At 40.6% G+C, this 13,012-nt stretch overlaps 2 protein-coding genes across 2 annotated transcripts in view; one reads left to right on the forward strand and one right to left on the reverse strand.

Moving 5' to 3' along the window:
* The window catches only part of rb1 (retinoblastoma 1), a 32,276-nt gene that overhangs the window by 4,911 nt on the left and 14,353 nt on the right, over window positions 1-13,012 (forward strand). The window contains exons 5-17 of the mRNA XM_028466183.1: window positions 701-739; window positions 813-862; window positions 959-1,069; window positions 1,429-1,559; window positions 1,630-1,713; window positions 2,917-3,026; window positions 3,120-3,194; window positions 4,161-4,248; window positions 4,321-4,437; window positions 4,511-4,567; window positions 5,671-5,702; window positions 5,790-5,866; window positions 6,038-6,258. Coding sequence (XP_028321984.1) covers window positions 701-739; window positions 813-862; window positions 959-1,069; window positions 1,429-1,559; window positions 1,630-1,713; window positions 2,917-3,026; window positions 3,120-3,194; window positions 4,161-4,248; window positions 4,321-4,437; window positions 4,511-4,567; window positions 5,671-5,702; window positions 5,790-5,866; window positions 6,038-6,258 — 1,192 coding nt within the window. The remainder of the gene's footprint in view (window positions 1-700; window positions 740-812; window positions 863-958; window positions 1,070-1,428; window positions 1,560-1,629; window positions 1,714-2,916; window positions 3,027-3,119; window positions 3,195-4,160; window positions 4,249-4,320; window positions 4,438-4,510; window positions 4,568-5,670; window positions 5,703-5,789; window positions 5,867-6,037; window positions 6,259-13,012) is intronic.
* Window positions 6,673-11,023, reverse strand: LOC114475418 (putative P2Y purinoceptor 10). The gene is made up of 2 exons (XM_028466186.1): window positions 10,828-11,023; window positions 6,673-7,796 (listed from the first exon to the last, which is right to left on the reverse strand). The coding sequence occupies exon 2, from the start codon at window positions 7,773-7,775 to the stop codon at window positions 6,813-6,815; it is 963 nt and encodes a 320-aa protein (XP_028321987.1). The 5' UTR covers window positions 7,776-7,796; window positions 10,828-11,023; the 3' UTR covers window positions 6,673-6,812.

The following is a 13,012-nucleotide window of genomic DNA, read 5'->3' on the forward strand; positions in this document are numbered from 1 at the left end:
CACTTGTGTTGCGCACGCACACACAAACACCCGTGTGGTGCACGCACACACAAACACTCGTGGTCTACGGACACACACACAAACACTCGTGTAGTGCACGCACACACAAACACGTGCGCACACACAAAAACCTGTGGTCTGTGCACACAAACACTCATTGTACGTGCATTCGCGCGCACACAAACACTTGTGCGCACACACAAAAACCAGTGGTGCGTGCACACAAACACTCGTGTAGTGCACGCACACACAAACACGTGCGCACACACAAAAACCTGTGGTCTGTGCACACAAACACTCATTGTACGTGCATTCGCGTGCACACAAACACTTGTGCGCACGCACATAAACACTCGTGTAGTGCACGCACACACAAACACGTGCGCACACACAAAAATCCGTGGTCTGTGCACACAAACACTCATTGTACGTGCATTCGCGCTCACACAAACACCGGTGCGCACACACAAAAACCAGTGGTGCGTGCACACAAACACTCGTGGTGGGCACGCACACAAACACTCGTGCGCGCGCACACAAATCTGCAGGTGAATCAAATGTTTCTGCGTCATGGTCAGTGACACTTGTCGAATCGATGAAATTTGTTGCAATGTTTTTAATAGTCAACTTTTATTGATGTTATTGATTCGTTGTTGTAGCCTTACCAATAAGTCACTGATTGTTATTTGTTTTATTTCAGAATGTGTAAGAAAATCTTCGTTGTGACTGCAGATGGCAGGTACGTGTTTGTTTGTTAATGACATGGAGATGTTTTTCTATCAGTGTAAAATGATTTATTTTCTGTATCTCAGGGAGAGGGAGACTCTGAGGATCTGCTGGACCATGTTTCTTTTGGCCAAAGGTTTGTGGAACATTCCTTCTTCCTCCTGCTCAGCTCACGTTATGACATTGTTGTTGTTGTTGTTTATGTTTTTCTCCTCTTTCTCTGTGTTTGTAGGAAAAGCTCTGCAGATGGAGGACGACCTCGTCATCTCGTTCCAGCTGCTTCTCTGCACGTTGGAGTTAATCATCAAGCACTGCTCTCCAGACCTGCTGCAGCCTTCATACAGTACGTCACACCTACAGACATAGGCAACACGCGGGTCGGGGGCCACAGGCGGCCCTCGCTCTAGCTTTGTGTGGTGCCCAAAGTAAAAGCACAATATTACTCCAGAAATACTTGTAAAAAAAAACAGCAAAAATGCACAAAATGACAGGAAATGAAACAAAGTGACAACAAAATAATGTATAAACAAACCAAAAATATACAAAATAACAGGAAAACTAGCAAAGAAAATAATTATTCCTCAATAGTGACAATTTTTGGGTGATTGTGACGCTGCAAACTCCACCCCTTTCACTGCACCCTGTGCACATAGCCAGGCTGAAATCAATGTAAACGTTGTTTAATGTTTGTCTTGTATCCAGTCCAGGCTCCGCCCACGAGAACGTCTCGCCGTCACCAGGCTAAAGTCAAACCTCGAGCTGCTGCTGAGGTCACGGCTGATGTTCAGCTCCTGGAAACTCTGAGCAGAGAGAATGAATGTAACGCAGAGGAGGTGTGTGTAGCAGCCTTTACGCACAGTAACACACACACTGATCCTTCATCATCATCATCACTGTTCACAGGTGAAGAACGTCTATCAGAGCAGCTTCACGGCGTTCCTCGGCTTGCTGAACTTCACGTCTCCAAAGTACCTGGATCCTCCTCAGGTAGAGCCTAATATTTGTTTACACAGTGTGATGAAAACGTGCAGTGGTCCTTTAGAGCACTGGTTCTCTACTATAGCAGTAGTATGGGGGCGTGGTCTCTTAGTAGTCCTCTGTAGAATGCTGTCTGGTGCTGGAACATATCTGCATGATGTACATCATTTATGTGTGGTTTGCTTATAGTTGGTTTTAGTAGTTTCAATGCACATTAATATTCATAATGTATCTAACCCTTATATTTGTGATTTTTGTAACCCAGTACCCTGGACGCAGGACTTTTAATTCATGATTATATTGATCATGAATGTTTAAAAAAATCTTCAAAATCTACTTTTTAAAAATTTGGTCTGTGAATTATTCTTACCAGTGACTCTTTTCTGAATCTTTATATATATATATAATATATTTATATATATTGTTAACATTTATAATATTATTGGGGAAATGTTTAGAGAGAATGATTGTTTTCCTTCAGTTGCAGCCGCCAGATATTTGTTTGGACCAGTGGAGGGTGCTGGTAACCCAGTGTTTGGTTAGGAAGCAGCTATTTTGCACAGTGAAGAAGGGATGCTATGCTAGCAGACAGAGCTAATAGAAAAACCTGACTTTTACAGATAGTCATGTAACATTACAGATATTCTTTCGGTGCTAAAGTGGTAAGCAATCATTTATGAACATGTTTAAGAGTAGAAGGCGGTCACAAAGAGAGTAGTATGTGATCTGCGCGCCACCTATGCTTCTGGACATCCCTGCCTGGGGGCACTGTGTACCCCACTTTGGGAACCTAGGCCTGAGAGTCATTTTTCATTTCAGTAGGATTTTTCCTTTTTTGTTGTTTTGTATATTTTTGTTATTTTCTTAGTCATCTTGTGAATTTTTGGAGTCAATTTTTCTGTTTTTGCTAATTTGTATGTTTTACTTTTTTGCGTATTTTTGTTGTTGTTTTGTGTGTTTTAATTCATTTTGTGTTCTAAGAGTAATTGTTGTGTATTTTTATTGTTGTTTTTTGATGTTTTTCTGTTTCTTTCAATATTTTTGTCACCATCTTATGTGTTTTCAGAGTAGATTTAGTCTTTTTCTGTGTTTTTTGTGTCATTTGGTGCTTGTTCTTTAGGGTAGCACAGAATTATTGGCCCCCAAACCACCAGTTGCCAACAGTTGGGTCGTTCTATGAAATCTAAAGCCTGTTTGTTTTTCCCTCCCCAGGTGAATGAGATCGATCAGCAGTATGAGCAACACTACCTCAGGAGTCGCGACATTGATGGGCGACTGTTTTTTTATGGTGACGAGACTGTCCTCGCCCCCAAAGCTCAGATGTAATTTAATTCCCTACATTTCTCAGAGTTTAAGTCGATTTCAAAGAGATGTAATTTAACAAACCTGGTGAACGCTGTTTTTTTAATGTTCAGATCCCAAGCAGAGAGAACGCCAAAGAAGAACGTTTCAGATGAAGGAGCGCTCGCCCCTCCTCAGACACCCATCAGGTGAAGGTTTAGACAACTGTTTTCACAGGGGGCGGGTCCACAAACATGTGACTGTATCTGATCTGAGGGTCACATGATCAACGTTCATGTCAGCATTAGAATAATGACCAATCAGAACATTAACACAGGAAACAACGGTTTGTTTTTGTGTGTTTGGAGTCATTTTGCGTACTTGTGTCATGGTTTTATTTACTTTTTTGTTATTTTCCGTAGTCATCTTGTGAGTTTTTGGTGTAATTTTGTAAATTTATAGTTTTTTTGCTTATTTTTTATAGTTGTGTGCAACTATTGGTTAATTTTGCATAATTCTGTTGTCATTTTATATATTGTGTATTTTTGTTGTGGTTCTATTTACTTTTCTGTTGTTTTTTGTTGTCATCTTTTGTGTCTTTGGTGTTATTTTGTAAATCTTTCATTTTTTTGCTTATTTTTTGTCATCTTTTGCAACTAGTTTTGCATTTTTCTGTTGTCATTCTTTATATTTTTGTGTATTTTTGTTGTGTTTTTACTTACTTTGTCGTCATCTTTTGTGTTTTTGGTGTAATTTTTTAATTTGTTTGTTTTTTGTGTGTATTTCTTTGTCATTTTGTGCAACTTTTGGTTAATTTTGCATATTTTTGTTGTCATTTTATGTATTTTTTACATTATTTTTGTGAATTTTCATCTGTCTTGTCTGTTTTTTTTATTTATTTAATTTTGGGTATTTCTGTTGTAATTTCATGGTTCTTTTGTATTTGTTCATTTTGTGTATATTTCTGTAATTTTATGTAGTTTTTTTAAATGGGGCGGGGCTTACTTTGTGGGTCATTTTGACTAGTAATAATGTTTATGATGAAATCTCCTGAGCTGCATTAAAAACACATTTAATCAAATTTGTGAATTTCTTCATTGTTAGACTAATACACATTTTAATTTTTTTAGTTTAATTGTTTGTATAATAACAGTGAATTTTTCTGATCTCATCAGAGCTGCCATGACGTCCATTCAGCTCCTGAGGGGAGATCTGACCTCCAGTGGAGACCAGCCGTCCACCACTCTGTCTACGTATTTTAAAGTGAGTCTCTGAGGCTGCTCAGCCCTGATTGGCCGGTGTTAAATACATATTTCTTTCCTCTCCTGCACTAAGCAATGTACGGTGGATCCGTCCCAGGACGTGCGGAGGCGTTTGGAGACGCTTGGACAAGTGTTCAGTCAGAGGTTTGGCCAAGCCGTGGGACCTCACTGTGTGGTGTACGGACGCCAGGTGAACGCCATGAGAAAAATCCCTGTATTTATTCATTACTTTGATTTCTCAACTCAATGTTTTCATTTCATAGAGATTTTCCCTCGGCGTCAGAAAGTATTACCAAGTGATGGAGGCGATGCTGAAATCGGTAACGTGACTATTGTTGCTTTATTTTCACACACTGACTACATACCGTAATAAAGCGCATTGTTTTATTGGCTGCATTACAATAATTTAGCAATTTTCTAAGAAAAATCCACACAAATGCTGCAGCCTAACTTAGGCCACACCCTATTGGCTGATGAGGGTGCCCTTCAGACATCTCAGCCAATCAGAACGGGCAGGTAGGCGGGTTGCTGTACTCATGTTAGGTTGCAGGGAAGTGTTTGTGTTTCAACTGATAAGTTTCCTTTACTACATGAAGTCTCCTCCTCACTGCTCCACGTCTACATATCAGTACATTTACAGCTTTTTATGGTAATTTTTACTGTAACCACTGATAAACCACTTCATCTGCTCTTCTTACCGTGAACTACCACAGAGTGATCACAGAGAGTCAGACTCTGAGTCAGAATACGGACGTGATCGTTTCTGAACAAATCCAACGTGGTGATTTGATAACTTCATGCTGTTATGTTACAAGGCAAATTTATTTGTATAGCGCATTCCATACGCAAGGCAACTCAATGTGCTTTAAATGATAAAACATTCAGCTGTTTAAAATCATCAGTAAATTAAATTAAAATCATGAACAAACACATGACATCATCAACATGACCATCAATCTCTCTCTCAATCATATGCAGTAGAGAAAAAAGTTCCTTTAACTTTGATTTAAAAATGTTCACATGTGATGCTGACTTCAGCTCTGCTGCAGTTTGTTCCACTTCTTTGCAGCATAACAACTAAAAGCAGCATCACTATTACAAACTGTCTGACTTTTACTGTATCCATGCTGCTGCAGTGGGCGCTCTCTCTCTCTCTCTCTCTCTCTCTCTCTCTCTCTGACATCATTTGTCTGCGTCGTTACAATGATGAGGTACTGTGTGCATCATGACATAATGAGTGATCAGAATGATTTGTTGTTGTTTGTTAACAATTTCATTGTTCCACCTGGTCTAATGTGACGGAGCTCATTTTTGTGGCGCGTCATAGTTTAAGCCTCAGGGTTCAAAGCGTGAGAAAAAAGTAGCAGCTTTTGGTCTGGAAATTACGGTATTTTAATTAATAATGCTTTCATTGTATTTCCAGGAGGAGAAGCGCCTGTCCGTACAGAACTTTAGGTACGTGTCGCTCACATTTCAAGTTTAATCCTGACTTTAATGGTTTAGGTTTGTATTGAAATGTTTTATGAATCTTTTCTTTTCCAGCAAACTCCTGAATAACTCCACGTTCCACACGTCTCTGTTGGCTTGTGCTTTGGAGGTGGTTATGGCAGCATATGGAGGTGATTTCTCTCTCATGTCGGGTTAGGGTTGGTACAGCACTGAGGCCATCATCGGGGGGCGCTGTGCGGGAGGCTAGGTGTGGGCGGCACTGTGGAGGAGGCTAGGTGTGGGCGGCACTGTGGAGGAGGCTAGGTGCGGGGGGCTAACAGTTTGTGCACTCTGTGTGACAGAGAGCACCTTTAAAAACGGCGGCTACAACCACGATGGCGGTGACAGCCCTGACACAGACGTGTGTTTCCCGTGGATTCTCAACGTCTTTGATCTCGCCGCCTTTGATTTCTACAAAGTGATCGAGAGTTTCATTAAGGCCGACCCCACCCTCAGCAAAGCCATCATCAAACACCTGGAGACCTGTGAGAACCTCATCATGGAGAGGATCGCATGGAGGACGGTCAGTGGCTGCTTCATAAATACCAGATGGCACATGTTACTTTATTACACTGTGCAAACAAACACATCCTTAATGGAGTTTAGGACTAATAAATGTAGGGCCGACATTGAAAACACATGATTCACGTCTCAATATGACAAGGAAATGCCTCACATTTTCCTCAGCGAAACGTTCATGCTAAACTTCAGTGATTTGCTTTTTACATCTTCTTAAAGCAGCCTTTTAATGCATTATTGCCACCTATAATCAGACGTCTAAAACCATGCGTAAAATCTCTAAATATCAATTATGTGAGAAAATTTAGCTGAATATGAAATGTATTTACCTCGATGACACAGACTAAACCCTTACTTACATAAATTTAGGATCATATCACACATTTTCATAGTTTTTTTCCTGTAAAATGGGAGGGGCTACAGGCTGTGCTTTATTAGACATATATCATAAAAACAGTATTTAAACAGAGAGACGGAAACAAAAGGGAAACCATGAAACGGAATTGATAAGATTCTCAGAGTTTCTGTCGTAAAATGTGGTTTGTTGTGCGTGAGATGTCAGGACTTCAGTGATTGGCTGCCACTGGTTCCACTGGGGGGTCTGTCCCTGTGCACGAGGCTGCTGGAGAAGTAGTAGACCAGCGGGTTGAGGCAGCAGTTGAAGCTGGCGAGGGACAGCACCACGGGATGGGCGGCCTTGGTGACCCTAGCGAGGCCGCAGTACGGCAACACCTCCACCTGGGCCAGCGTGTAGCCCAGCAGGTTGACGTGGTAGGGTAGGAAGCAGAGCAGGAACACCCCCAGCACCCAGTAGATGATCCTCAGCGTGCGGCGGCGCCCGCGGCGCGGCTGGCGTAGCACACTCAGCACCTTGCAATAGCTGTAGAGCAGCAGCAGCGCCGGCAGGAGGAACGCCCCCATCACCAGTCCCAGGGCTACCAGGATGATGGTGCGGTGGCGCCGCGACGACGGGTCCAACATACACGGCTGGGACTGACGGGAGGCGGCCGATTGCAGCAGAGGCAGACTGACGCTGAGCGCTAGCACCAAGCACCAGATCCCCGCGCTCACTGCCTGCGCCGCACGCAGCCGCCGCAGCGCGGACGCCAGCGGGTGCACCACCGCAAAGTACCGGTCCACGGCAATGCAGACCAGGAAGAAGATGCCCCCGTACAGGCTGATGTACTTCAGGATGAAGGTGAGCTGGCAGTACACGGCGCCCGTTGTCCAGGAGCCGCCGCCGGGGCCCCCGGCCTTCTGATGGTAGTAGTAGATCCTGAGAGGGAGGGACATGACGAAGAACAGGTCGGCCGTGGACAGGCTGACCATGTACACGGCGGTGCTGTTCATGGGAGACCGACAGAGCCAGCGCAGCGCCACACCGTTGGTGACCACGCCCACCAGGAATGTGATGGTGTAGGTTACCTGGTAGAAGGTGTAGCGGTAGCTGGTGTCCACAGAACAGTTAGAGAGGAGGAGCACAGGACGGGCCTTGGTCCATGTTGTGTTCCACAGCTCCATGGTTCACCAGCGCTCCAATCACTGCAGGACGAGTAAGGAAGAAGACTGAGGAAGACTGGCAGTTGAAACATGTCAGGAGATCAAAGTAAACTTCCCTGAGGACAAAAGTTGTCTGAATAAATTAAACCACAACATATTATTAAAGAAGAATTTGCAGGACTTATTACGCGGAATTCAAGGACACATCAAAGCGATCAGCAGATGCCTCTTAGGAAGACTAGCAGTTGACAGTCAAAACAAGTCAGGAGATCAAAGTAAATTTCCTCAGAAAATAGTTGTTTAAAGTAAAGACGCCTTGACATATTATTCACAAAGAACTTGGAGGAATTATTATCCAAAAGTCAAGGACACATCACAGTGATGAGCAACCACCTCTGAAGAAGACTGTCAGTTGAGAATCGAAACATGTCAGGAGATCAAAGTAAATTTCCCTGTGGAAAAAAGTTGTCTGAATAAATGAAGCCTTAACATGTAAAAAAATAAATAAAAACATGCAGGAATTTTTTCGCAGATGTCGAGGAAACTTCAGAGGAAACATTAATGCAATCAGCAGACACCTCTGAAGAAGACTGTCAGTTGACAGTCGAAACATGTCAGGAGATCAAAGTAAATTAATTTCCTGAGAAAAAAAGTTGTCTGAATAAATGAAACCATAACATATTATTTACAGAGAACTTTATGTAGTTAATGAGGACCAATCAGAGCAGTGAGCAGGTCAGAGTTAATCAGCTGTTCTTCTTTACGAGGGTGAAGATGTTAAAGGACTGTTTGATGTTGGAGACGCTCAAACTAATCTAAACTGTGGCTATGGCTGCTCTCGTAAAATGAGCAAACACGTACTTTCATTACATGAAGTCGTAGACTTTAATTATTTTAAACAAGTGAGAAATCTGTGAAATGAAACCATTTATTATGTTTGTTCAGTAACTTTATAGAAAAAGCTTTTCACTGATTTAATGTTCTTTAAATGGACTAATATAGGAAACTACACCAAGAAGTGACAAAAACCAACTTAGAGACTGACTGGAAAGAATGAACAGCTGAGTAAAAATACAGATTCCTGGAGTCGTTTGAGCAAAAGAGGAAATTAGTGACTGTAACTCTGTGATTGAATGTGAAAAAGACAGAAACCACTGTGACATCCTGTTGCCCTCTTTATCTGCAGCAAAGCGACCGTTTGTTGCTGAGCGCGCTGTGTGAAGGGAAAGGTAGATTTGTGATATATGTATATATAACGTGATTAAAAACTAAGTTAATTCTGTCTTTTTTTTAATTAATATGTTATTGTTTCATTTATTTACACAACTTTTTTCAGGAATTATTATACATTTTTTAATTATTTATTTTTCTGTAATTTTGGTTGAACAAAACTCTTCAAACAAAACTCAGAGAAAAAAAACAATTAAATTAAATTAAATAAACCTGGAAAAACAGAGAATGTTTCTTTGAGGTTCAAATCAACCTCTTTTATGTGTTGGTTTCAAAAATAATATAATGAAATAAAACAAAAGAAAAAGAGAAGTATACATAGTTTTATATATTAACATATATACAACACTCAGAAAATCAAATTTACCACAGTTATAATCAACACAATTACTTTTCTCTGCTTATTTGCCACTAAAAACTTCTTCTTTTCATACTCAGAAGTTCAAAAATATACAATTCTTCTCTTATCACAATAACCATATAGAAAAGAACAAAGAGAGTCTGAAGGTTTGGTCTTCTTCAGGAAATGAAACCCTGACACAGGAAAGCGATCAGTAGATGCCTCTGAGGGAGACTGACAGTTGGCAGCGAAACATATCGAGAGGTCAAAGTAAATTTCCTGACAAAAAATTGCCTGAATAAATAAAACCATAACATATTATTTATTAAAAAGTGCCACAGAAAAATTAAACAAGAATAAAAACATTACAAAATAAAGTCTTTTTACTTGGATTTAAAAACGTTTCCATTGGATTTAGCGCTTTCTTCCACTTCGAGTAGCATAACAACTAAAAGCAGCATCAACATATTTGCGATGGATCCAATATTGATAGTTTACTCTGTTGTAAACCACGTGTCAAACTCGAGGCCCGGGGACCAAATCCGGCCCTTTAAAACATTCAAATCGGCCCGCAGGGGAAGTAAGAATGGCTGAGAAAACGGTGTAAATGACCAAATATGTAGGACATACAGTATCAGTGGCAAAGGGATGTAAAATATCTGGCAAATTTCCATGGAAACTTAAGCTCAGGAATTTTGTCAATATTGAAAAAAATAGGAACATTTCATGGGAATTACTTACGGGAATCACGCAGAAATTGGGAGTAATTTTAAATCACTATCACATCCAAACATGAATATTGGCATCTATGCAAAAATAATAGACTTTAAAAAACTATAATATTTCAACAGATTTATTTGGAAGTACAACTTTACAATTATATATTTGCAGTGAAATTATTTCATAAGATTTTCCCAAATTACTTTGTAAGAAAGATGCCTACCTCCTGAAAATATTTAGAATACTAAGTAAAAAAAGCGAACCCTCAACTTTAAGACTTTATAGAAACATCATAAACTCTATCCACAGCATGGAGAACATGACTTTTACACTGAGGATTCTAAAGAGGAAAGGAGAGGAATACTGGAATAAATGGGATTTACACAGATATTAAACAATACTGTAGCGTGCTATTAAATGTTTGTGTTTATTTTATCATTTTATTCATTCTTGTGCCTTTATTGTTCCATATTACAAAATAAAAATAGTAAAGTAAATAATAATAATAAAAAAAAGATTATATATATATATGTATATGTATATATATATATATGTATATAAGAATAAAAATAAATAAATAAATGATTTCCCCAAATTAAATAAATCTAGTCCCTAATTGTCATCTATTGCTTGGATATTATGGGTATCTAATATACTCTACATACTTTAATATAATTAATACATGGAAATGCAAAGTAGCACTAATTGTTCGATTCTCAACCTCTGCGACTCCTTCAGATCAAACGTGTCTATATTTGGCCCCTGAACTAAAATGAGACTCACCTGCTGCTGGAGCTGCTGTGTGAGGATGAGGATGATGATTATGATGATGATGATGCTCACACAGGTTTGGGATGGAAGTGTTCCCACTCTCCTCCCCCTCCTCTCCATCTTCACCCCCGTGGGTTATTGCTGCCGCTCTCATCGTGCGCTCTGATTGGTCCGTGGGCCGTAAATGCTACAGTTGCAGCGGCTGATGTTCACGTTGTTCACTTTTACATAAATAAACGGGAGCAGGAAGGAGTGATGTTTAAATAAAGGTGTGAGTGGATCATTAACCATGTTATCCTGGTTGCTGATAGAGGAGCAGCAGTAAGGAAGTGAAACACGGGGGTCAAACTCATTTCAGTTCAGGGGCCAAATACGTTTATCTAAAGGGGGCCGCAGATTTTAGGCGGGAAAATGAGTAATTTAATAATTATTGTGCTCTAGTTTGCACTTCCACATATAAATACATTATAAAATATGTATGGTAGAGCTGAAACTAACCATTAGTTTCATAATCGATAGGAATGTAACGATTCACTCAACTCCCGATACGATTCGATTCACGATACTGGGTTCACGATACGATTCTCTCACGATTTATTTTACAAAATGGGACTTTAGACAAATTTTTTTTTTGGGAAAAAAACTAGAAAATACTGTATTATTTTCCTTTTATATTTCATTATCAAAAGAATCCCTTGATGAACTATTCAAAACAATGTAATTTAACTAAAAATAAATCTTGAATGAAATAAATAAAGGAATAATACAAATGAAAATGAAGCCTATTAATTTAAATTCTGGTTCTATAATAAACAATGCAAAACTGCATAATAGTTCTTTTTCTTTTAAAAGTGCAACTGAAAATGTATTTTGTGCCTTAACAATTGGACTTTAAAAAAAAAAACCGTGATTACACTGATTTACGTCATATTTGTTTGGACCAGCAGAGGGCGCTGGTAACACAGTGGTCGGTTGGCATGCAGATATCTTGCAGTGAAGAAGAGAAGCTATGCTAGCAGACAGAGCTAATAGAAAAATGTGACTTTTGCAGATATTCAAGTAATATTACAGATATTCTTTCGGTGCTAAAGGGGAAATGAATCATTTATTAACATATTTAAGAGTAGAAGGCGGCCAGAAAGAAAGTATTAGCAGACTCCGCCCGCCGCCTACACTTGTGGATAGCGCCCTCTGCTGGTTAAAAAGTACTGCGATTCAATTTTCAAAAAATCGATATCAACCGTGATACCTATGAATCGGTTTTTAACTGCCTTACGATTAATCGTTACATCCCTAATAATCGATTAATCAGATTTTTTTTAAATGCAGTTTTAAACCCTGCTTAAGCTGACACTCAAATACTTTTGCGTGCGCACACACAAACACTTGTGTCCGCGCACACACAAACACTCGTGGTGCGCATACACAAACATCTGTGCAGGTGCGCATACACAAACATCTGTGCACGTGCACACACAAACACCTGTGCTGCACGCACACACAATTACTCGTGGTGCGCGTACACACACACAATCACTCGTGGTGCGTGCACACACACAATCACTCGTGGTGCGTGCACACACAATCACTCGTGGTGCGTGCACACACACAATCACTCGTGGTGCGTGCACACACACAATCACTCGTGATGCGAGCACACACACAATTACTCGTGGTGAACGCACACACACAAACACTCTCGGTGCGTGAACACACAAACACTCTCGGTGCGTGAACACACACAAACACTCGGTGCGTGAGCACACACAAGCACTCTCGGTGCGTGAACACACAAACACTCTCGGTGCGTGAGCACACACAAGCACTCTCGGTGCGTGAGCACACACAAGCACTCTCGGTGCGTGAGCACACACAAGCACTCTCGGTGCGTGCGCACACACAAGCACTCTCGGTGCGTGCGCACACACACAATCACTCTCGATACGTGCGCGCACACACAATCACTCTCGATACGTGCACACATAAACACTCGTGGTGAGTGCACACACAATTACTCGTGGTACGTGCGCACACACAAACACCCGTGGTACGTGCGCACACAAACACAAACACTCATTGCTCGTTGAATCAGGCTGTAATTTGACATGGATATTCTATGAGCAGATGTCTAGAGCTTCTAGGAGACCTATTTTTACGGGGTGGAACTGAGTCATTTGACTGAATTCTTGGGAACGTG

The sequence above is a fragment of the Gouania willdenowi genome, chromosome 14, assembly GCF_900634775.1.
Source record: "Gouania willdenowi chromosome 14, fGouWil2.1, whole genome shotgun sequence".
Lineage (NCBI taxonomy): Eukaryota > Metazoa > Chordata > Actinopteri > Blenniiformes > Gobiesocidae > Gouania > Gouania willdenowi.

Coding starts and splice junctions, on each gene's coding strand:
- LOC114475418 (XM_028466186.1), bottom strand. CDS start 7,775: ATGGAGCTGTGGAACACAACATGGACCAAGGCCCGTCCTGTGCTCCTC.